The 24458-nt window shown below is 50.0% G+C and overlaps 2 protein-coding genes across 5 annotated transcripts; both read right to left on the reverse strand.

The window, feature by feature from the left end:
* Positions 1 to 913: 913 nt before the first annotated feature.
* LOC310670374 (uncharacterized protein) lies at positions 914 to 11091 on the reverse strand. 3 transcript variants are annotated; one of them, XM_083425617.1, is made up of 4 exons: positions 7417 to 7582; positions 4141 to 5067; positions 2693 to 2819; positions 914 to 2118 (listed from the first exon to the last, which is right to left on the reverse strand). In XM_083425617.1, the coding sequence occupies exons 2-4, from the start codon at positions 4927 to 4929 to the stop codon at positions 1268 to 1270; spliced, it is 1767 nt and encodes a 588-aa protein (XP_083281743.1). In that variant the 5' UTR covers positions 4930 to 5067; positions 7417 to 7582; the 3' UTR covers positions 914 to 1267. The 3 variants fall into 3 exon arrangements, with proteins under 3 accessions (XP_083281743.1, XP_083281742.1, XP_083281741.1); XM_083425616.1 differs by lacking the exon at positions 7417 to 7582 and adding an exon at positions 10968 to 11091 and having other exon boundaries at positions 958 to 2121; XM_083425615.1 differs by having other exon boundaries at positions 958 to 2121; positions 7417 to 7581.
* A 2749-nt stretch (positions 11092 to 13840) lies between these two features.
* On the reverse strand, positions 13841 to 23160 carry LOC310670380 (uncharacterized protein). 2 transcript variants are annotated; one of them, XM_083425626.1, is made up of 4 exons: positions 22998 to 23160; positions 19340 to 20304; positions 17447 to 17573; positions 13841 to 15326 (listed from the first exon to the last, which is right to left on the reverse strand). In XM_083425626.1, the coding sequence occupies exons 2-4, from the start codon at positions 20120 to 20122 to the stop codon at positions 14482 to 14484; spliced, it is 1755 nt and encodes a 584-aa protein (XP_083281752.1). In that variant the 5' UTR covers positions 20123 to 20304; positions 22998 to 23160; the 3' UTR covers positions 13841 to 14481. The 2 variants fall into 2 exon arrangements, with proteins under 2 accessions (XP_083281752.1, XP_083281753.1); XM_083425627.1 differs by having other exon boundaries at positions 22994 to 23096.
* Between the last annotated feature and the right edge of the window lie 1298 nt (positions 23161 to 24458).

Consider the following 24458-nt stretch of genomic DNA (forward strand, 5'->3'; position numbering starts at 1 on the left):
TCTTCCCACTCAGCCGTTTTGGCATGTGGTTCATATTAAGTCAGAAAGATGCATTTTTAAAAAGAGTCTGGGCGTAATCAGGGTGGGTCGTAAGGCAACTACAGCCACATTCACACCTCTGCCGGATTCAAGTTACAAAAAAAGAGATTCCAACTAAACAATGATTCCATCTGCTTGACAGTGAATGGTCCCCCAGGAGGTGATGGCCGCTCCTTCCTTGGAGGTTTTTGAGCAGAGTGTGAATGGCCATCTATCATGGATGCTTTAGCATTGCAGGGGGTTGAATCAGACGACCCTCAGGACCAACTCTACAATTCTACGGTTCTATAAACAGTCATGGTTCCCCCCAAAGAATCATAGAAACTGTGGTTTGCTAAGGGTGCTGAGAGGCCTCTGTTCCTATCGCAGAGTTACAACTCCCAGTGTGGTTTGATATTAAGCAGAGGGCCTTCTTGGTAGTGGCGCCTGCCCTGTGGAATGCCCTCCCATCAGGTGTCAAGGAAATAAACAACTACAGTTATAGCTCGGGTGACAGCTGCTTCAGGTTGCATTTTCTCGGGTTACGCACCCACCGAAACCCGGAAGTACCGGAACAGGCTACTTCCAGGTTTCAATGGTTGCACATGCACAGAAGCGCTAAACCCGGAAGTACCGGAACAGGCTACTTCCAGGTTTCAATGGTTGCACATGCACAGAAGCGCTAAATCGCGCTTTGCGCATGCGCAGAAGAGCCGAATCGCAACCCGCAGATGCGCTGCTGCAGGTTGTGAACGCTGTGGGTTGTGAACATGCATCCCACACAGATCACGTTCACAACCTGAGCAACCGCTGTATCTGGCTTTTAGAAGACACCTGAAGGCAGTCCTGTTTAGGGAAGTTTTTAATGTTTGATGTTTTACTGTGTTTTTAATGTTCTGTTGGGAGCCGCCCAGAGTGGCTGGGGAAGCCCAGCCAGATGGGTGGGGTATAAATTAATAATAATAATAATAATAATAATAATAATAATAATAATAATTCCCTCTTCACAGGGAGCTCTGGGAACTGAGGCTCTGTGAAAGGAATAGAGGTCTCGCCTAACAACTCTGAGCACCTTTAACAGAACACAGCTCCCAGAATCCTTTGGGGGGAAGCCATGACGGTTTAAAGCGGTACCACAGCACGTTAAACGTACGTGTGAGTGGAATACATGTGTGCATCAAAATGTCATTTTCCTAGACAGTATGGAACTGTGAAACTCAAGTCTGTGTGTTGTCCCCCCTCCCCATTTCTAACACTTCCCCTCTTGGTGGGTGCTCTGATGCCGCACGAGAAGCGAGCGGTCGCTGAAGATCTTCCCGCAGTCCGAGCACCTGTAGGGCTTCTCCCCTGTGTGGATCCTCATGTGGACCCTGAGGTTCGAGTTGCCGCCGAAGCTCTTCCCGCAGTCCGTGCACGTGTAGGGCTTCTCTCGCGTGTGGGTCCTCTCGTGCACCAGGAGGCCTGAGCTCTGGCTGAAGCTCTTGCCGCAGTCCCTGCACTTGTAGGGCTTCTCTCCCGTGTGGATCCGCTGGTGCCGGATGAGCACCGGCCTCTCCCGGAAGCTCTTCCCGCAGTCCGTGCACTTGTAGGGCCTCTCGCCCGTGTGGGTCCTCCGGTGGACGATCAGGTTGGAGTTGTCGCAGAAGCTCTTGCCGCAGTCCGAGCACTGGTACGGCTTCTCGCCCGTGTGGATCCTCTCGTGGGTGATCAGGTACGCCCTCGTGCTGAAGCCCTTCCCGCAGACGGAGCACTTGTAGGGCTTCTCGCCCGTGTGGGTCCTCTCGTGGGCCTGCAGGTTGCACTTCAGCTGGAAGTCTTTCCCACAGTGGGCGCAGGACTTCTGCCTCTCGTGAGCCGGCTTCTGCGACTCGCTTGGGGCAGGGACGGCGAGCTGGGCAGCATTCCCGTCAAATTCCACGTACCTGCCCTGGGAATTTATAAACTTGTCCCCTTCTTTCTCGGGGCGCGCTTCCTCCTGGCTGGCAGACGCTTTGCCCTGATTGGGCCAGCCAGAGGCGTTCTGCCCGCCTCTTCCTGACAGCACCCAGTGCCGTTCCCGTTTCCTGGCATCTTCTTGTATGTTCTGCTCCTGCCCTCCTCCTGCTGGAATAAAGAGAGAATCTCCATGTTATTTGCTGTTTGCCTGTTAGCTACGAAGCCATGTTCAAAGCCTTGCTATTACAGTGGTGCCCCGCAAGACGAATGCTTCGCAAGACGAAAAACCCGCTAGACGAAAGGGTTTTCTGTTTTGGAGGTGCTTCGCAAAACGAATTTGCTATGGGCTTGCTTTGCAAGACGAAAATGTCTTGCGAGTTCCTGCTGGGTTTTTTTCCTCCCCACCCTTTTTCCCAAGCCCCTAAGCCGCTTATCAGCTGATCCGCTAAGCCGCTAATAGCGCTAATCCGCTAATGGGCTTGCTTCGCAAGACGAAAAAAACCGCAAGACAAAGAGACTCGCAGAACGGATTCTTTTCGTCTTGCGAGGCACCACTGTAATGTGCAGAGCCCTGAGGAGCTTGGCACCAGGTTACCTGAAGGACAATGTTCTCTGTTTAGCCTTTGTTAAGTGTCAGGGCCACTTTCCCTTCTGAGGGCCATATGCCAGTGCTGGGCAGGACCAAAGAAAAACACGGGAGAAGCAATGTGGTTAAAACTCTGCCACCAGGAATCCTTACCCAGCAGGGCCGCATCCCTGTCGCCTTCCTGTTTGATCTCTCTGAAGAGAGGCCTTGGCCAGGCACCCAAGGGGGATGCCTCCACTTCAGGGATCTTGGCAGCCCCCTCCTTGGACACCCCCGGCACCTGAAACAGAAGGAGAGATTGTTCTTACTTATCCAACCCCAGCCCGGTGGGCATGGTGCTTCACTCCTGCCCCAGAGAGCTTACACTATTTAAAAAAAAATAAAAATAGGTGGGTGGGAGAGGAAGGGGAAAATGTGTGATTATTTCAGTTACTGTAGGGCATACTCAGACCATTCACAGGCTAGAAGCACCCACCCACACCCTGGGACCTTCTGCTTGCTAAGTGTGAACAATGAATTAAGTTTCTTCCCCATCTAGCTTAGTGTTGTCTGTTCTGACTGGCAGTAGCTATCGAGGTCACATGCAGAGGAAGATTATTCCCATCCCTTGCGGTCAGGCCCTTTTTCGAACTGAAGATGCCAGGGAATGAACCTATGAATATTTCTGTATCCGAAGTAAGAGCTCTGCCACTGTCCGTCCATTAAGGCCAACGCTCACCCAACTTAAAACACTAGGAGACCATGTCGAATAGTCATGGCTTCCCCCAAAGAATTATGGGAGTTTGTAATGGGCACTGAGAGTTGTTGGGAAGCCCCCTTTCCCCCTCAGAGGCCGTCAATTCCCAGAGCTCCCTGAGAAGAGGGATTGACTGTTAAAGCACTCTGAGAACCGCAGCTCTGTGAGGGAAACGGGGGTTTCTGAACGACACTCAGCATCCTTAAACCACAGCTCCCAGAATCCTTTGGGAGAAGCCAGGACTGTTATTGTGCCTTAATGTATGCTGTGAATGTGGCCTATCTCTGCCCTGTCCGCAACTCCGAAAGCCTCACAGGTAGCATGGAGAAAGCAGAATATTCCTCCAAATATTCCTCTATGCCACAGGAGTGGCAAGGATCCTAACTGTTAAAAACTGGAAAAAATAAATTGTGCCAACGAACAAGGAACAGCAAGACAAGATATTGAACTGGGTAGATTAACAGAGGCAATTAGAGATCACACTAGACAAGAGTTTCAAAAAGCATGGGGGAAACGCAGAGAATACGTCACAAAACAGTGCCCTAAAATACCTACCTGGACTTGTTTCGATTAATGTCTGCAGGAGACTTTGTGGATATTTAAGTTATAATTAGAAAAATCTTAATAATTATTCATAAAGGAAACAGCTTATAAGAAGTAAATAAGGAGGCCAGATACAGGATAGAGGAAGTCTTTTATTTGGTTGTTTGTATTGTTGTATGTTATGCTTATTGGACGTTATGTTCACGTTTAATGAGGGTGGATTTCTGTATTGGCAGGAATGGGGGGTTTATGTTATGTTGTAAATAAAACTTCCAATAAAATAAAAAAAAGAGGACGGTAGCAGGGAGAAGCAGACACTCACCTGCTCGGGCCGCTGCTGCCTTAGCAGGAAGTCTTCCGCCAAGGCCACCGCCCGCGAGCAGCTGTCCGGCCCGCCTTTCCTGACCCAGCTCTGCATCTCCGAGGGCAGGACAGCCAGGAACTGCTCCAGGATCACCAGCTCCAGGATCTGCTCCTTGCTGCGCCTCTCCGGCTTCAGCCACCAGTGGCAAAGATCCCAGAGGCGGCTGCAAGTCTCTCGAGGCCCCTCGGCCTCCTGGTAGCCGAACTGCCGGAAGCGCTGGCGCTCGGCGTCCATGCCAGTGGCCACGCCGTTCTCCTCCTCCCCCAGGACCTCTTCCTTGACTTTCCCGGACTCTCCTGTCTCTTTGGCCAAGGGGCTGTTAGCTGGCTGCTGGGCTTCTCTGCAAGACCCTGGCAAGAGAGGGGTTGTCATCTCTCTCCTCAGATGCGGCCTGGCGCCATCCATTCCCACCGAAGGAAGCAGGACGGGGTGGGCCTCATCCCGCAACGCCATCGTCCGCTGCGGAGGGTTTCTCCCATCGGAGTGGGAAGTCTCCATCGCTCTGAGGAACTCCTGCAGCTGGGCCTCCCATGGCTGCTGCGGCCCCTTCTGTGGCTCCTGCTTGACGTGGCCCGACATGTTTCTCTCCCAGAATTCCCTGGTATTCCTGGCCTGCGTGACGTGCGGGCCATTCCCCACTCCTGGGTCACGGGCCGCTAGGTCCGGTTGCTCCAATTTCACTCCCTGTTGAGGCCCAGCCTCGGGCTGGAGACCCAGCACCAATCCGTCCCTCGGCTTGGCTGCCATTTTATTTCTTCCCGGCAAATGTCCGCCCGAGCCCAAGTTACCAGTTCTTTCCGCAAGCCCAGGCTGTGAAGCTTTTGACCTCACGAAGCTGCTGGGTGTGCAGACATGCAAGCGGTTTGGAAGGGAAGTTTAAGCTTCCTGAGGAGGGGGAAAAAAAGGAGATTTATACTAATTTCATAAGAATCCAAGACAAGCACTGTTAGGTCAAACCAAGGCTAAACATATGCACTTAATACCACTCCACAATCACAGTTCGAAAGCACATCAAAGTGCAAGTAGATAAATAGGTACCACTCTGGCAGGAAGGTAAACAGCGTTTCTGTGCGCTGCTTAGTCATGCTGGCCACATGACCTGGAAAAACTGTCTGTGGACAAACATTGGCTCCCTCGGCCAGTAAAGCGAGATGAGCGCCGCAACCCCCGAGTTGTTTGTGACTGGACTTAATTGTCAGGGGTCCTTTACCTTTACCTTTAACAACTGTCCATGACTCTTAAAATGGAACAAGAGTGTTTCCAAAAGGTGTGAATGTCATTCTCTGTCACCCCAGGGGCTCGGACTAGATATAGGGCTGCCACATATACTAGGATTTCAAATGCGGAATTGAAAATTTGCCCTTGATCTTAGGCAGTCAATTGCAAAATCATGGGTTTTTGGAGGTTTGGTAAGAAAAAAGCTCAACAACTTTGGGGTCTTCCTAAAAAAAAATCAATAACTTTTGGGGTTTCCTGGTTTTTACTTTTTGAAATATGGCAACCCTAGACTAGAACCTGTAGGACGGAACCGCAGGGAAGATGCAGATTTTGGATAAATATCACAAGAAACCAATGGCCTCTCCTTCGCTGGAGATGTTTAAGCAGAGGCCGCGCAGGGACGCATTGAACAAAAGCATTGAATAGATTACCTCCCTGTTCATTTCTAGCTGTATAATTCTATGAACCTGGGACTTTCCACACGCAAAGCAGGGGATCTACCCCTGAGCTGTGACATTTTCTTCATTTGGAAGAGATTTATTTCACCCTCCTTCCCATATTTCTCCTTCCATGCCTGTGTTCATACATATTCAATACAATCAACACCCACAGCCCTTTTAGGGAATAACACTAAGGCGTGTTGGGCCAGACCTGGGAGACCAGGGTTCAAATCGCCCTCAGCCATGAAGTTCACAAGGTGATCTTGGGTAAGGTTACCAGACGTCCCCGTTTCCCAGGGACAGTCCCCGGATTTACACATCAGTCCCCATACAAAATAAATTGAAGTGGAAAAGTGTCCCTGGATTCATTCAATCTGGTAACCTTAATCTTGGGCCAGTCAGCAATTCTCAGCCTACCCTACCCCCAAGGGCTGTTCTGAGGATAAATTGGAGAGGACTATGTCTTCCACCTTGAGTTCCATATAACACCGGTCTTGAAAGACCTACACTGGCTCCCAGCACGTTTCCGAGCACAATTCAAAGTGTTGGTGCTGACCTTTAAAGCCCTAAACGGCCTCGGCCCAGTATACCTGAAGGAGCATCTCCACCCCCATCGTTCTGCCCGGACACTGAGGTCCAGCTCCGAGGGCCTTCTGGCGGTTCCCTCATTGCGAGAAGCCAAGTTACAGGGAACCAGGCGGAGGGCCTTCTCAATAGTGGCACCTGCCCTGTGGAACGCCCTCCCACCAGATGTCAAAGAGAAAAATAGAACTTTTAGAAGACACCTGAAGGCAGCCCTGTTTAGGAAAGCTTTTAATGTTTAATAGGTTATTGTATTTTAGTGTTTTGTTGGGAAAATCCATCCAGATGGGCGGGGTATAAATAAATAAATAGATGATAGATAGATAGATAGAGATAGATAGATAAATCTTCCTCATAGGTAAGGTGGTTTATAAAATATAATTAGTAAATAAATGGCCCATCTAGTCTGGAATTCTCTTCTCACAGTGGCTAAACCAGACACCTCAATAGGAAACCCCAAGCAGGACATGAGTGTAACAGCACTGACTCTTCCCACTTGTGATTCCCAAAAATTGGTACTTTGTCAGTGCAAGGAAACACAGACACTGCGGCTGGCAGCCACTGAATGCTTTATCAAGCCAAGAAGCATAAAATCACAGAATTGCAGAGTTGGAAGGGACCACAAGAGCCATCTAGTCCTGCCCCCAGCAATGCAGGGATCTTCTGCCCAAAGTGGAGGTCAAACCCACAACCCTGAGATTAAGAATCTCGTGCTCTACCGACTGAGCTATCTCCCTAGGTCCTTGATTCAGAGCGATCCAACAGAGGAAGGGCGTGTGCGCGTGCAAAAAGGCACCATCACAAGCTAACCCCAGTGCAGAAATCCGTCAGGTGCAGCTGCTCCCAAACACAGAAATGCCATGATGGAGGAAGGCTTCACCTGTTCAACTTCTGCCTGCCACCCAGTTACGAAAGGCACAGAAGCCCAACCGGAGAATCTCTCTGTTGAAATTCTCCATTTCTTCCTGCTGCGAACCCACTTTCCCCCACTCACCTGATCTTTCCTAAAAAGAACAAGGGAGATCAGCACCGCTACTCCTCCTGCAGCGCCTGGGAAATTTAAACCCCTGCTTTCCCACAGTAGGCGGGGCAGGAAGTGAGTTGCGCTCTCTTCGCATCCCTCTGCTCCCAAAGCCGCTTAGTATCTCTAGGAAATGCAAGTCTCCATGAACTTAACCCCTTTGGTGAATGGCCATAAAGCAAATTGCTCAGAAAGCGGAGGGCCATTTCTGTTTAGCATCCCTTGGGATCACAGCCCAGCATCCTGTTTCAAGTCACAGTGGCCTGTGGGAAATCTTCAAGGAGGACCAGAGCAAAAGAGCACTTCCCCCCCCCCCCGTGGTTTCCAGCAAATGGTATTCAGAGGCATAATTGCCTCTGTGTGGTGTAGTAGTTAAGAGCGCTGAACTCGTAATCTGGGGAACCGGGTTCGATTCCCTGCCCCTCCACCTGCAGCTGCTGGGTGACCTTGGGCTAGCCACACTTCTCTGAAGTCTCTCAGCCCCACTCAACTCACAGAGTGTTTGTTGTGGGGGAGGAAGGGAAAGGAGATTGTTAGCCGCTTTGAGACTCCTTAAGGGGACAAACCTAGACAGTACAGTCATACCTCGGGATGCATACGCTTCAGCTTAAATATTTTCGGGTTGTGCTCCGCGGCAACCCGGGCATAATGGAGTGCGTTACTTCCGGGTTTCGCCGCTTGCGCATGCGCAGATGCTCAAAAGGACATCACCCGCATGCGCGGAAGAGGCGAAACGCGACCCACGTACGTGCAGATGCACATTTGTGTCTTACGTTCGCTTCAGGATGCGAACAGGGCTCTGGAACAGATCCCGTTCGCATCCAGAGGTTCTACTGTATCTTAAAAAGCAGAGACATCACCTTGCCGACAAAGGTCCGTATTGTTAAAGCTATGGTTTTACCAGTAGTGATGTATGGAAGTGAGAGCTGGACCATAAGGAAGACTGATCGCCAAAGAATGGATGCTTTTGAATTATGGTGCTGGAGGAGACTCTTGAGAGTCCCGTGGACTGCAAGAAGATCCAACCTATCCATTCTTAAGGAGATCAGCCCTGAGTGCTCACTGGAAGGACAGATCGTGAAGCTGAGGCTCCAATATTTTGGCCACCTCATGAGAAGAGAAGACTCCCTGGAGAAGACCCTGATGTTGGGAAAGAGGGAGGGCACAAGGAGAAGGGGACGACAGAGGACGAGATGGTTGGACAGTGTTCTCGAAGCTACCAGCATGAGTTTGACCAAACTGCGGGAGGCAGTCGAAGACAGTAGTGCCTGGCTTGCTCTGGTCCCTGGGGTCACGAAGAGTCGGAAACAACTAAATGACTAAATAACGTTTATTATTATTGACTATACTGTTTATTCTCCCCTGGCCCCAGGGCACTGCCGTTGGGTCTCACACCATCCTCAGAATGACCCTGTGAGGTAGGCTAGAAGCAAAGTTGCCCATGCAGAAAAAAGGGCAGGTTCCTCTGGGGACAGCTTGATTTACGTCCGATCCCAGTGCTGGGGAATAGGGGAGGCCAGACAGGTGGGGTATCAAAGGTTTACAGCTCCACAGTGCGGAAAACTGGGGCTAGGGAGTGTTTCTGGAGCTGTATTCAGAAATGTGGAGGGCCAGAGGCTCTGCTTCAGTCAGCCTTAGTCCCTCCAGATGTCAAACTACAACTCCCATCAGCCCCAGCAAGCACGGGCAATGGCCAGGGATGCGGGTGGCGCTGTGGGTTAAACCACAGAGCCTAGGACTTGCCGATCAGAAGGTCGGCGGTTTGAATCCCTGTGACGGGGTTAGCTCCCGTTGCTCGGTCCCTGCTCCTGCCAACCTAGCAGTTCTAAAGCACGTCAAAGTGCAAGTAGATAAATAGGTACCACTCTGGCGGGAAGGTAAACGGCGTTTCCGTGCACTGCTCTGGTTCGCCAGAAGTGGCTTAGTCATGCTGGCCACATGACCCGGAAGCTGTACGCCAGCTCCCTTGGCCAGTAAAGCGAGATGAGCTCCGCAACCCCAGAGTCGGCCACAACTGGACCTAATGGTCAGGGGTCCCTTTACCTTTACCTAACATCTGGCGGGACAATGATTCTGCACAGCTTTGTACCTGCTGCATTAACTCACATCCCCGTCAGTTGTATCTGCAGCAGAGCAGCCGAGTGTGTTTTGGGGGCTGGGGGGCTGGGCAGAAATTCATGGGGTGCGTAGGCAGCAAATGTTTGGGGAAGTGGCACTGGTTGAATTTCTGCCTGCAAACATTCTGCTGCCACCACTCACCCAGCGGGGTGCACAGAACCCGATTTGGAATAGAGTGAGGGCAGAGAACCATTTTCAGGTTTTCCCTTCTGGGGGCCACATGCAAGTGGTGGGAGGGGCCGAAGGCAGTGGGGGCTGGTGTCCACACATGCACACACAACCCTCTCCACCCTCCATCCAGGCAATCACTGGATCTCAAGGACATATCAGCCAGGCCCAAACACTCAGGGAGAATTTGAAGCAATGTTGGTTGGAGGCATGGCCTGGGGAGAGGCTGAATTTGCCCCCCACCGTCACCCCGTCACTGATCATCCTATCTGTCAGGGATGCTTTAGTTGAGATTCCTGCATTGTAAATTGAAATACTTTATTGTCACTTGTACAACTTGTATACAGTGAGATTACACGAGCACCCCCCACTCAGCTCTCTTAGTCTTAATTCCCCTCCTTTACTGACGCACACCCACCAAACCCGAAAGTCAGTTTGTTATCTTTTCATTCAGCAGCCTAACAGCCCAGGATAGAAGCTGTTCTTTACCCTGTTGGTGTGACTAATCATGCTTCTGTATCTTCTGCCCGAGGGCAGGAGATCAAGAAAGTGCCAGCCAGGGTGTGAATCATCCCTGATAATTTTCCTCACTCTCCTGAGGCAATGTTCTTCCGCCATTTCATCCAGTGGATTCAAGGGACAGCCCATAATATATTGTGCTGTATTCACCACCCTCTGTAGGCACTTCCTATCAGATGATGTCAAACCAGCGTACCACACCGTGATGCAGTATGAAAGGACACTTTCTATTGTGGACCGGTAGAAGGAGATCATCAAATGTTGATTGACATCGTTCTTCCGCAATACTCTGAGGAGGTGGAGTCTCCGTTGGGTTTTCTTAACCACCTAGGTTAAGGTCTTCACTGAGATAAACTCCTAGGAATTTAAAGGAAGAGACTCTCTCCACACAGCCCTCCCCAATGTACAGTGGGGCTAGTTCTCTTCTCCTCCAAAAGTCCAACACCATCTCCTTTGTCTTGCTGATATTAAGGTGCAAGTTGTTCCCTAGGCACCATGTAGATATTTTTGCAACCTCCTCTCTATACGTTCATATGTCTCCACCTGTTATTAAACCCATTATGTTGGTGTCATCTGTGAACTTAATAACTGCAGATTATTAATTATTAATAATTGTGTAGGGGGTATTCTATGATTCTATGATATGTGAACGTATTTTCTGTTTTAGCAGAGCCAGCATTAAGGCAGGCATCCTAGGCTGTGATCCGAACCCCACTTACCTGAGAGAAAGCCCCGCTGGATTCCACCAGGCTTCCTTCTGAGCAGATTTGTGAGGGCTGTGTTGTTGATCTTTCCCAACAGATGCCCTCTTTGCATCACAAGTGAAAAGAAGCAACACCTTTTAAGCCACATGACTTTGGGAACCCGTGGCAAACTGAGGAAGCTACCAAGCTGATTTTGATTGTGTTCTCTACACAGACTGCCAGGGGCTCTCCAAGGTTTCAGAAGGGAAGGTCTCTCCCAATGTTACCTAGAGATGCTGGGGTTTGAACCAGGGACCTTTCTGCAGCATCAGCATCCCAGGAGCTCAAGGTGGTCGAACTAGGTTTCCCTTGGGGTCCCAAATCTATGATTCTACGGTTCCAACGCTGCGTGGTAGCTTAGGCTGAGAGACAGTGACTGGCCAGCGTGTGTCATGCCTGAGTGGGGATTTTAACCCTGATCTCCCAAGTCCTACGTCAGCACTCTAACCGCTACACCACACTGCCTATTTGCAGAGCAGATGCTCTACCACCTTCCTCATTGCCTGAAAGTCCAGTCAGTAAGATTCGCTGGATGACTCCCGTTTCTAATGTTATGAGAGAGAGAAAGCTTTCCTAGGCTTCATACAAGACACCATCTTTAAAGCACATTCAGAGCGCATTCTTCCCACCTCAAAGAATTCTGGGCACTGTAGTTTGTTAAGGGCTGCTGGGCATTGTAACTGTGAGGGGTAAACTACAAGGCCCAGAATTCTTTGAGGGAAAGGATGTGCTTTAAAGGTACAGAGTATATGCAACCCTGTTCGCCTTCACCACACGAGTCATGGTTTTATAACAAACAATGCTTTCGACCCTGAGGTGTATATTTTCAGGACTCAACTTCTTTTTGTAATTTCAAATTGTTTTACACTCTTTCTAAAATTAATAATGTTTTTTAATTGCTCTAACCTGCCCTGGCATCTTAGGGTAAGGGGCAGGTAATAATTTATAATAACAACACTACTACTACTACTAATAATAATAATACCCATGTAGCAGTTCGAAAGCACATCCAAGTGCAAGTAGATAAATAGGTACCACTCCAGCGGGAAGGTAAACGGTGTTTTTGTGCGCTGCTCTGGTTCACCAGAAGCAGCTTAGTCATGCTGGCCACATGACCCGGAAGCTGTGCGCTGGCTCCCTTGGCCAATAAAGCGAGATGAGCGCCGCAACCCCAGAGTCGTCCGCGACTGGACTTAACTGTTAGGGGTCCCTTTACCTTTTTTATGTCGCACAAAGAAACACCAAAGCGGAGGAGCAATAACCACAACAGAAACACTTGAGAAAGTGCGTTACTAATTTTACCAGCGTTTCCTAAACTGCACATAGAAGCACCAGCTCACGATGTTATGGATTGAGACCAGGGGGGTTGGGAAGGGACCTGCCAGTTCAGATCCAAGTTTTTCTCTAGAAACGTTCCCTGCGGCCGTTCATGCTTCCACCGTTCAGCTGTGATTCTGCGGTCAAAACGTTCTGAAGTCTTTCTCTCCATTATCAAGACTTTTAAAAATGACTCTTGTCTGAGGCAAATCCACATTTGGCCCTTGAATGGTTTAAGTGGTTTCTGTCACTGAAGTCACTGAAATCTGTTGGTGGTCGGCTGTGTAAATTCCTTCTCAAAATGTTTGTCCACTGAGCAGAGGGTTTCCCTGCTCAAATTAGCCAGAATAGCTTAGTTTGACAAATAGACCATCATTCCTCACATTCACACAAAAAAAGAAATGCACAGCTGTCTAGCCTTATGTGGCTACAAAGATTTTGAGCATACAAGGCTAACCAAAACGAGGCAATAGGTTTTATAAGCAGTTATAAACAGGATAATAGGAAGATGCCTTCTCCTGAACCTGACTGTTGCTCCATCTAGTTCAGTAGTGTCTACACTGACGGGCAGCTGCTGTCCAGGGTTTCTGGCAGGGAGACTCTTCCCTGCTGTCCCTGAAAATGCTTTTGGGCAATTGAACCTGGAATTTCTGCATGAAAGGCAGATGAGATAAGGCCCTTCCACCGAGCAGTGGATTCTCTCATGTCTGCAGGCTGGTGGGATTTTGGGGGGCTCAGGAGAGAAGCTGTGGTGTCTGACAGTGCCAAAGGAGAAGTGGATTTTTATCATGGAACGATAATTGTTCCTAGAGGAGCATCTCCACCTCCATCATTCAGCCCGGACACTAAGGTCCTCCTCTGAAGGTCTTCTGGCAGTTCCCTCACTGCGAGAAGTGAAGCGACAGGGAACCAGGCAGAGTGCCTTCTCGACAGTGGTGGCTGCCTTGTGGAATGCCCATTTATGGGCGTAGATGAGGGGGCAGGGCAGCTGCCAGTGTTTTGGGAGCCAGTGTGGTGTAGTGGTTAAGAGCGGTAGTCTCCTAATCTGGGGAACTGGGTTCGCTTCCCCGCTCCTCTACATGCAGCTGCTGGGTGACCTTGGGCCAGTCACACTTCTTTGAAGTCTCTCAGCCCCACTCACCTCACAGAGTGATTGTTGTGGGGGAGGAAGGGAAAGGAGAATGTGAGCCGCTTTGAGACTCCTTAAAGGGAGTGAAAGGCGGGATATCAAATCCAAACTCTTCTTCTTCTAACCCCCATCAAGTAAATAAATAAAAATAATTAAATGAATCAGAATATTTGAAACTGAAATGCTCGCTGAGGTCACTTGGATGATGTGGTGCATTCTAGCAACTCAACTGGCAACCCAACTGAGTGATCAGCATGGCTTCCATGAACTGACCAATCGCATTGCAGGTAGCTCAGTTCTGGAAGCTTCTCATCGTTTCCAGCATTTCTCCTGAGAGCGCGCACCATCAGGGCCAGCCTAGAAACAACTGGAAGTTTCTATACAGCAGAAAGCCCTCAGTCGATGATGTTATTTTTTTTATTTAACTTCCTAGCTTTCAAATGACTGAAGGCTTTGACAGATTTTCCCCGAGCACTTAGGGTCAAAAGAAAGTAATTTAAAAGAACGGTTGTTGAGACGTTTCATTCCGAATCTGTTGGACAGAGCCAGACAGAGGAGGATGACAGGCGCGTGTCTGCCCCCCCCCCCCATAAATCCTGGCTACACTCATGCATCCTGCCCTCAGATGCCAAGGAGATAATTATACAACTTTCCATAGAGATCTGAAGGCAGCTCTGCATTGGAAAGCTTTTAACGTGTGACGACGGCCTGTGGTGTTTTAGCATACAGTGGTACCTCTGGTTAAGAATTTAATTCGTTCTGGAGGTCCGTTGTTAACCTGAAACTGTTCTTAACCTGAGGTACCACTTTAGTTAATGGGGCCTCCTGCTGCCTCCGCATGATTTCTGTTCTCATCCTGAAGCAAAGTTCTTAACCCGAGGTACTATTTCTGGGTTAGCGGAGTCTGTAACCTAAAGCGTATGTAACCTGAAGCATCTGTAACCCGAGGTACCACTGTGTTCTGTGGGAAGCTGCCCAGGATGGCTGAGGCAACCTGGTCAGATGGTCCGGGTACAAAAATTAAATTATTATAATTATTCTTCCCTAGAGGATCCTGTCGCTCGTGTGGAGTCTCTGGTGTTTGGCGAAGTTCGACACATAGCGGAAGACCTTCCCGCAGTCCTGGCACTCGTAGGCGTTCTCTTCCGCGTGGACCCGTTGGTGCTTGGCGAGGCTTTGCTTGCTGCAGAACCGCCGGCGGCACTCGGCGCACTCGTACGGCTTCTCGCCGGTGTGGCTGCGGTGGTGGGAGACCAGGTGGGCCTTGCTGATGAAGGCCTTGCCGCAGAGCACGCACCCGTAGGGCCTCTCGCCCGTGTGGATCCTCAGGTGCTTCACAAACTCCTCCTTCCAGCGGTAGGTCTTCTTGCAGGCCGGGCAGGCGTAGGGCTTCTCGCCGGTATGGATCCTCTGGTGGTTGGTGAGCTTCCCCCTCTCGCGGAAGCTCTTCCCGCACTCCAGGCAGACGTGGGGCTTCTGCCCCGTGTGGATCCTCTGGTGGCGGATCAGCTTGTCCCTGCGGCGGAAGCTTTTCCCGCACTCCAGGCAGACGTGGGGCTTCTCGCCCGTGTGCATCTTCTGGTGGCGGATTAAGGTCGATTTGTGCTGGAAGTTCCGGCCGCATTCGGGGCAAAGGTACTTGACCGCCACGCCGTGGAGCCCCGCCTCGGGAACAGGCCCGTCGGCGTCCGACCGGTGCGACGGCTCCTCCCATATCGCCGCGGGAAGCCACTCCTGCTGCCGCTTCGATCCGGAAGCTTCCTCAAAGCTCTCGCACCTGAGCGTGAGGCGGCTGACTGATTTGCCCAGGAACATCCTGCGTGCTTCCACTAACTCCGAATCTCTTTGCTGCCCGACCTCTTCCTCTTCCTGGGACGTCGTACGGCTGTCTGAAGGAAAAGACACGGTTGAGTCATCGACACCCACCCACCCCGGCCAAATCATTTTTAGTTTTATTTAATAAGATTTAGATGCCAGTTAAGAATAATTTAAAAACTGAAGCGGTTTCCCATCTAATGTCACTTCTTCCCGCCTTATACAGTGGTACCTCGGGTTAAGTACTTAATTCGTTCTGGAGGTCCGTTCTTAACCTGAAACTGTTCTTAACCTGAAGCACCACTTTAGCTAATGGGACCTCCCGCCGCCGCTGCACTGCCAGAGCACGATTTCTGTTCTCATCCTGAAGCAAAGTTCTTAACCTGAAGCGCTATTTCTGGGTTAGCGGAGTCTGTAACCTGAAGCGTATGTGTCAGAGCTGGCTCCGGGTCCCAGCTCACCAAGGACCAACGCTAGCCGGTAGTACAGTATCAAAGTCTTTATTGAAGAATAGTCTCCATTTACAAATCTCAGCGTCCCAGCTCTACGTCTGAGCTTTAGACCGGCGAAGCTCTATCTGGATCTCCGCCCCCTGTGCACCAGCTTAAAACTCTAATCTTACTCCACCTCCTCCTTCTCTCTCTCTTCCTCTGGGTCTTACTACCCCCCGGGGTCTCTTCCCTCCTGGACTCTTCTGACGCAGAGCTGGACCCCTCTGACTCCTCCCCCTCTCTTCGGCGTGCTTTAGGACCTGGCTCCCTACCCGGGCTGCCCACCTTGCCGCCCTCCTGTACATTTGAACTTGGCGCGCGCGCGCGTTTAACTTTCCTGATGACCGTTTCCTCGCTCCCTGACGAGGGTGTGGCCACTCCTGCTTCACGCTCTCCCTCTGCCTGCGCGCTCCCTGATCCCGATGCCTTGGACTCCTCCCCCCTACTGCACTCTGGGGGGGAAGCTGGTCCGGATTTCCAGCTGTTACTCTCTGAGTCCCCTCTGGCCCCTTCTTCCCGAGGTGTCCCCCTTGCCCTGACCATGGGGGCCCCTTTCTGTGAATCCTCCGAGTCACTGGAGAGACTCAGAGACCTCGGACTACTGTCGCCGCTGACATTTCCTTCCGACTCCTCCCCCTCGCTCTCCGTTTCTTCCCTCTCCTGTGACTCTGCTCCTGAACCCCTGACAGTATGTAACCCGAGGTACCACTGTACATTCAAAGCAGTATGATACCACATTAAACAGTACAGTCATACCTTGGTTCTGGAACGCCTTGTGACTCAAACATTTTGGCTCCCGAACGCCACAAACCCGGAAGTGAGTGTTTCGGTTTGTGAATGCTTTTTGGAAGCCAAACATCCAACGCGGCTTCCGATTGAGTGCAGGAAGCTCCTGCAGCCAGTCGGAAGCTGCACCTTGGTTTTTGAACGTTTTCGGAAGTGGAACGGACTTCTGGAACTGATTCCGTTTGAGAACCAAGGTACAACTGTAATGGCATCCCCCAAAGAATCCTGGGAAATGTACGTGGTTATGGGCGCTGAGAGCTGTTAGGAAGTGTCCTATTCCCCTCCCAGAGCTACAGTTCCCAGAATTCCCATGGAAGAGGGATTGATTGACTGTTAAACCACTGTTAAACTGTAGCTCTGTGAGGGGAATAAAGCTGGGTGTGTGTGTCTCTCTTAACAACTCTTGGCACCTTTAACAAACTACAGGTCCCAGGATTCCTTGGGGAAGCCATGACAAATGCTTTAAATGAGTGGTGTGGCCTTCCTTTCACTTACAAGCTTAATAATAATAATAATAATAATAATAATAATAATAATAATAATAATTTATTTATATCCTTCCCATCTGGCTGGGTTTCCCTCAGCTCCCAACAGAATATAAAAAAGACAATAAAACATCAAACATTAAAAATTTCCCTAAACAGGGCTGCCTTCAGATGTCTTCTAAAAGTCAGATAGCTGTTTATTTCCTTGACATCTGGTGGGAGGGTGCTCCACAGGGCAGGAGCCACTATCGAGAAGGCCCTCTGTCTGGTTCCCTGTAACCTCACTTCTCACAGTGAGGGAACCGCCAGAAGGACCTCGGAGCTGGACCTCAGTGTCTGGGCTGAGCGATGGGGGTGGAGACGCTCCTTCAGGTATATTATTAGCTCCTCCCCCTCCCTCCTCCCCCTCCTGCAAGTTAAGTGACTCCATACCGAGTGTTTCTGCATCTCTGTCGCCCTTCTGCTTGATCTCCTTGAAGAGCGGTCTCTGCCAAGCATCCGATGGAACTTGCTCTCCCTCGGGGGAATTCACCATCACTTCCACAAAGGGTCCCAGCTCCTGTAAGAAGAGCGGAAAGGTTTCTGTCAGAGCTGGGACAGGGAAAGGATCCACTAGAGGCGGCAGGGAGACCAGAGTGGGAGGAAATTTCCCCCAATTTTTGTTAAGAAATGCGTCATTTCATAAAGTTAAATTGCAATGGAATGTTTGTGATGGAGCAGCAAAAAACAAGCTAATGCTATTCTAGGCTGCACCAAGAGAAGTCTAGTGTCCAGATCAAAGGAAGTAATAGGATGGCTGTATTCTGCCTTTCAATGACAAACCTAGACAGCATCTTAAAAAGTAGAGACATTACCTTGCCAACAAAGGCCCGTATAGTCAAAGCTATGGTTTTCCCAGTGGTGATGTATGGAAGTGAGAGCTGGACCATAAAGAAGACTGATCGCCAAAGAATTGATGCTTTTGAATTGCACATTGCGCGCATGCGCGGAAGAGGCGAAACGCGACCCATGTACATGCAGATGCACATTTGTGTCTTACGTTCGCTTCAGGATGTGAACAGGGCTCTGGAACAGATCCCGTTCGCATCCAGAATTTCCACTGTATCTTAAAAAGCAGAGACATCACCTTGCCGACAAAGGTCCGTATTGTTAAAGCTATGGTTTTCCCAGTAGTGATGTATGGAAGTGAGAGCTGGACCATAAGGAAGACTGATCGCCAAAGAATTGATGCTTTAGAATTATGGTGCTGGAGGAGACTCTTGAGAGTCCCATGGACTGCAAGAAGATCAAACCTATCCATTCTTAAGGAGATCAGCCCTGAGTGCTCACTGGAAGGACAGATCCTGAAGCCGAGGCTCCAATATTTTGGCCACCTCATGAGAAGACTCCCTAGAAAAGACCCTGATGTTGGGAAAGATGGAGGGCACAAGGAGAAGGGGACGACAGAGGACGAGATGGTTGGATGGCGTTCTTGAAGCTACCAGCATGAGTTTGACCAAACTGCGGGAGGCAGTGGAAGACAGGAGTGCCTGGCGTGCACTGGTCCATGGGGTCACGAAGAGTCGGACACGACTAAACAACAACAACATTCTGCCTTTGTCAGAGCACACCTGGAACACTGTGTCCAGTTCTGGGCACCACAATGAACCAATCAATTCAAGTTAAAAAAAAGGAGGTTCCGACTAAACATCAGGAAGGACTTTCATTGGAGGTTTTTAAGCAGAGCTTGGATGGCATTATACCTCTGTGAGGGGCAAAACTACAGCTCCCAGGAATCTTTGGGGGAAGCCATGACTGCAAAAAGTGTGATCATAGAATCATAGAGTTGGAAGAGACCACAAGGGCCATCGAGTCCAACCCCCTGCCAAGCAGGAAACACCACCAGAGCACTCCTGACATATGGTTGTCAAGCCTCTGCTTAAAGACCTCCAAAGAAGGAGACTCCACCACACTCCTTGGTGATGAATATGCTTTGAATGTACAGCATGAGACTTTTAACTTCCGGGTCATGGGTTTGAGCCCCAGGTTAAGCAAAAGATTCCTGAATTGCAGGGGGTGGAAACAGATGGCCTTCATGGTCCCTTCGAACTCTACCATTCTAGGATTCTACAGTGTGTACTGTGGATGTGGTCAGAGTCCAACCACCACACCACACTGCTCTACATGCTATACCACACTTCCAGTTCATTCCCTCCCCCCCCCTTTGCCCCACCCACTCAGGTTAAACTCTGGTTTATCAACAGATCCAGGCACTTGGCCCCCACCTAATCTAGCAAATTCCCACGTGAACCTCCCAAACTTCAGGCCGGCCACCGCCCCAGTCACCTCCTGCCCCAATTGTTCTGCCTCTTGTTGCCTTAGCAGGAAATCCTCGGCCAGGGCGATCACGTGGGCGCAGGTCTCAGGCTCCCGTTCCCTGACCCAGCTCTGCATCTCCGGGGGCAGGACAGCCAGGAACTGTTCCAAGATCACCAGCTCCAAAATCTGCTCCTTTGAGTGCTTCTCCGGCTTCAGCCACCGATGGCACAGGCTCCGGAGTTGGCCGTAGGCGTTCTGCAGGCCCTCGGCCTCTTGGTAGCAGAAGCGCCTGAACTGCTGGCGCCGGGCCTCTGCCCCGACCGCACCGCTCAGAAGAACGGCGGCCTTCCCTTTCCTGCTGCCCCTCCTCGCCCTGGCACCGTTTGGCGTGCCAGTCGCATGCTGCCCTTCCATTTCGGAGGCGGGTGTCCTCTGTCGAGACCCCCACTCTCTGGCCAGCCATTTGCACGTCGTGAGCGCTCCCTCGAAGGAGGCGGGGAACACTTTGACCCCATCCCAAGGCAGGGCCTCCTGACACGGCGGCAGGCTTCCCCACCCTGAGCGAGGGGACGGCCTCGCTTTCAAGAAGACCTCGTTTTCTCGGGTTTCCCAATGCACCTCCTCCAGTTCCGGCTTGACATGGGTCGAGGCAGTCCACGCATGAGGCTCCCCGACGCACACCATCTGGATGTCGTGAGCATCAGCGTCAGCCGGGTCTTGAGCCTCTGTTTTTATCCCGCCGTGCTGTCCCAGCGCAACCCGGAACTGCAGGCTCAGGGATGGTGAGGCGCTTCCTTCCTCAGCGGCCATTTTGTCTTGGCCTTCTCTCAGCCGTGGCTCTCAAACTCGCAGGGCTTAGCACACATCCGAGGGGAACATTGTGCCGGGGCAGATGGCTAGGCATTCAAACATGAGAATCGGAGTCTCTTTTTGCCAAACTGGTACCGAAAGAGAAGTTGGGGCCCCTCTCGACTGGCGACTGGGCCTTCTCCCTGAAAGAAGAAAACCGAGAGAAGGAGAAAGAGCTGTTAAAGTGCTGTTACTTTTGGAGCAGACTGCTTTTGGCTTCTCACTGCAGTTTATTCCATTTCTCCTTGTTATTTTGCGCATAATATTTGAGCTGCAATGCAATGGCATCGTTTAGCACTCGTTTCCGCGTCATTTGATTCCCAAATAAATCTGTTTGCACCCCCCTCAACCTAGTGGTGTTTCTCATTGCAATTTTGCCACCTTTTTCATGGGTTCAGGCCACTGCCACTCATGTTGCAAGATGTGAGGCGGCATGCTCTGCGCCCTCTTCCCATTTCAAGGTTCACACCTCTTTGTTTTTTGCCTTATGTGAAAGCATGGCAATATTTGGGCGTACCTTGTCATGCCAGAAAGGGAATTATTTGGCAATTTCCTTTAAAAAAAACGTTCCTTATGAAACTTTGTTAGTGCCCATTTTACCTAAAATAAACCTCTTTCTATGCGTTTTTGCCTAATATGTACATTTTGGCAAGCGGCTTTCACAAACAGAACACATTTTTGCTATATTCTATGTCTCACAAAGATACACAGTTTCATAGACATCCTTTTGGCTGGGGAATGGCACTGTAAATTTCGGATAAGTGCACATTTTGAAGGATCCCTGTATTTTGGTCACATATTATTTCCAGAAAGTGTAAATTAGGAGGGCTGGGGGGTTATTGGTTTGCTTTGTTCTTGTTTTCATTATGCATTTGTGTTTTTATCTTGTATTTCAATGCTGTGAACTGCCCTGAGATCTATGGATCTCCCTGAGATCTATGGTATGCAAATGTAACTAATAATAAAAATTAGTGAACCAAATTTCTACCCTTGCCCTAGATGTAGAGCTTTATAAACGGTACATCAGCCTTCTCCAGCGCCCTCCTGACATTTCGTTTTGGACTACAACTCCCATCAGTGCCACCCTGCACTGGCTGAGGCCGATGGGAGTTGTAGCCTGAAACACCTGGAGAACACAAAGAAACAATAATGATAGTAATAAAATACTCTCCAGGTTTCTAGCTTTCCCCTTTTAAGGGAGAAGTATTCAAGACCCTTCCAGGGGAATATTTATTCATTTATTCAATACATACCCTTCCCTTCCCCAAAAGGAGTCCAGGGTGGAATAGGATGATCAAAATATGATTACAGCCAGGAAAATAAGTTTCTACAAAGAGAGAAGGAAGAAGAAAGGGGGATCAAAATATGTAGGGGCCACCTGAAGCCTTATAGAATCATAGAATCATAGAGTTGGAAGAGACCACAAGGGCCATCGAGTCCAACCCCCTGCCAAGCAGGAAACACCATCAGAGCACTCCTGACATATGCTTGTCAAGCCTCTGCTTAAAGACCTCCAAAGAAGGAGACTCCACCACACTCCTTGGCAGCAAATTCCACTTTCGAGCAGCTCTTACTGTCAGGAAGTTCTTCCTAATGTTTAGGTGGAATCTTCTTTCTTGTAGTTTGGATCCATTGCTCCGTGTCCGCTTCTCTGGAGCAGCAGAAAACAACATTTCTCCCTCCTCTAGGTGACATCCTTTTATATATTTGAACATGGCTATCATATGACCCCTTAACCTCCTCTTCTCCAGGCTAAACATGCCCAGCTCCCTTAGCCGTTCCTCATAAGGCATCGTTTCCAGGCCTTTGACCATTTTGGTTGCCCTCCTCTGGACACGTTATATCCTGGCTCAGATCAGAGGGATCACATCCAGGCTGAACTGAGAGCAGCAAGAAACGGGAGCCTTTAGGGTCATTGGCCCAATCCTGTGGAAGGCTCAGTAGAGACCCAATGCATGCCTTCTCTTTAATCTTTAATCTCTTTAATCTTTAATCTTTAAAAGTCTGCTGCGAACTTTCCCATGCTGCCAGACTTATAAAGGTAAAGGTACCCCTGCCCGTTCGGGCCAGTCTTGCCAGACTCTAGGGTTGTGCGCTCATCTCACTCTAGAGGCCGGGAGCCAGCGCTGTCCGCAGACACTTCCGGGTCACGTGGCCAGCGTGACAAGCTGCATCTGGCGAGCCAGCGCAGCACACGGAAACGCCGTTTACATTCCCGCTAGTAAGCGGTCCCTATTTATCTACTTGCACCCGGGGGTGCTTTCGAACTGCTAGGTTGGCAGGCGCTGGGACCGAGCGACGGGGGCGCACCCCGCCGCGGGGATTCGAACCGCCGACCTTTCGATCGGCAAGTCCTAGGCGCTGAGGTTTTTACCCACAGCGCCACCCGGGTCCCTGTGCTAGACTTATGCAGGCTACTAAAAATAGTTAGTGGATGATCTTGGGTTTTTACATGTTTCTTTAGTGTGTGTTTGTGTGTACTCGTTTGTTGTAAACCACTTTGATATTTTTAGCGGCATACAAACATTTTTTTATTGATCAGATTGGTTTTGTCCGCCTGCCAAATTTTTGACCATTTGCCTTTCTGCCTTATGACAGAACTGCACAGCACCCTGTTATGCCAACGAAAGCAGCTCAAAACGAACAGCGCAGCACCAATGCACCAGTAAATACAATTTTCTCTTTCCGGGCACATTTGGGGAGAATTCCCCTCTCTCTTTCCACAGAGCAAAAAGTAGTCCCTTTCCCCCCAGCTGTTTCTTTTCCTCTCCAACCCCAGTGAAACCTCCTTCCCCCCACAAAGATCCCCCCCATTCTCCTTCCTTCTCCAACTCACCAGCTCCTTGCAGCAGCTGCCCTGCAAAGCCTCTTGGGAATGTCCTGCCAAGGCTCTGGTTTTCCTCTGTGGCAAAACACAGGAAAGGATTCCTCGCCAGGGCATTGAAGGGAAGAGGAAAGAAGATCTTCCCTTGCAGCCTCTTGCCTTTCCTGGCCTCTCTAGGAAGCAGAGAACTGCCTGGGTGACGCTTTATTTTTTTAACCCTTATTGCAGACATCTCTCTCTCTCTCTCTCTCTCTCTCTCTCTCTCTGGGACAAGCCACCATCACTGTCACAAGGCCAGGTACTCCTTAAAAAACAAACAAAGCCCTGGCCTTGAAGCAGCAGCGTGACAGGCAGACATCTAACAGGTGCAGCCAGGCACACCATTGCATTTCCATGCCCGGGGAGAGCTTTTCCTGCTGAATTTCTGCCTGCCACTTGAAAGCTGCAAGATCCCTTAGGGGAGAGGATGGTGGAAACCCCCATAACTCAGGAAGGGCTGTGTTTGATGCGCAGTGCTTGATATTTATAATTTTATACTATAATTTTATTTATAATTTTTCTTATACCCCACCCATCTGGCTGGGTTGGCCCAGTAACTCTGGGCGGTTTCCAACACATGTAAAAACATAACAACAACAAATTGCATTCCCCCCCACCTTCTTCTCTAAGGAGCTCAAAGGAGCATACAGTATGGGTAGGCAAACTAAGGCCCGGGGGCCGGATGCGGCCCAATCGCCTTCTTAGTCTGGCCCCCGGACGGTCCGGGAACCAGCGTGTTTTTACATGAGTAGAATGTGTCCTTTTATTTAAAATGCATCTCTGGGTGATTTGTGGGGCACAGGAATTCTTTCATTATTATTTTTTTCAACATATAGTCCAGCCCCCCACAAGGTCTGAGGGACAGTGGACTGGGCCCCTGCTGGAGAAGTTTGCTGAACCTTGCTCTAACCACTACTCCACACTGCCTCTGCGAGAAGGTTCGGTCTTATTCGGAAGTTCATGATGAACTAAGAAAGTAGGCCGGGTGGTACCTAAAGTTGCATTGCTAAGCTTGTTCATTGGCTATTTAAAAGAACTAGTGTTTATTTAATTCCTGTGTTGCCTTTTGGGGGAGGGCAGAGCCTGAGCTTGCCATTGATTTTTATTGCCCCCCCTTGGCTATGCCCATGACAGCAACAATTAAAAGCCCAGCACTGAAAAGCAGCAGGCCAGCCTATGACAGGGCGTGTGGCTGGAAAGAGTCTAAATGCAACGAATTCAGGGATATAAATGCAACAAATAAATAAAACTCTGGCTGGCAGAGAAAGCTCCTCCTTCTCCTCGCCCTGCCAAGCTCCTTGATCCTTTTAAACTGAGCTCTTGGGATGCTGCAAAGAGTTAAGGCAACAGAGGCTGCAGTTGCTAGAGAAGGGCCGGAAATCTGTGGGTTTTCCTTTCTTAAAAGTGAGCCTCTGTGTGTGTGTGTGTCTGGGG

This window comes from Podarcis tiliguerta (assembly GCF_965153285.1).
Source record: "Podarcis tiliguerta genome assembly, chromosome: 2".
In the NCBI taxonomy this organism is placed as follows: domain Eukaryota; kingdom Metazoa; phylum Chordata; class Lepidosauria; order Squamata; family Lacertidae; genus Podarcis; species Podarcis tiliguerta.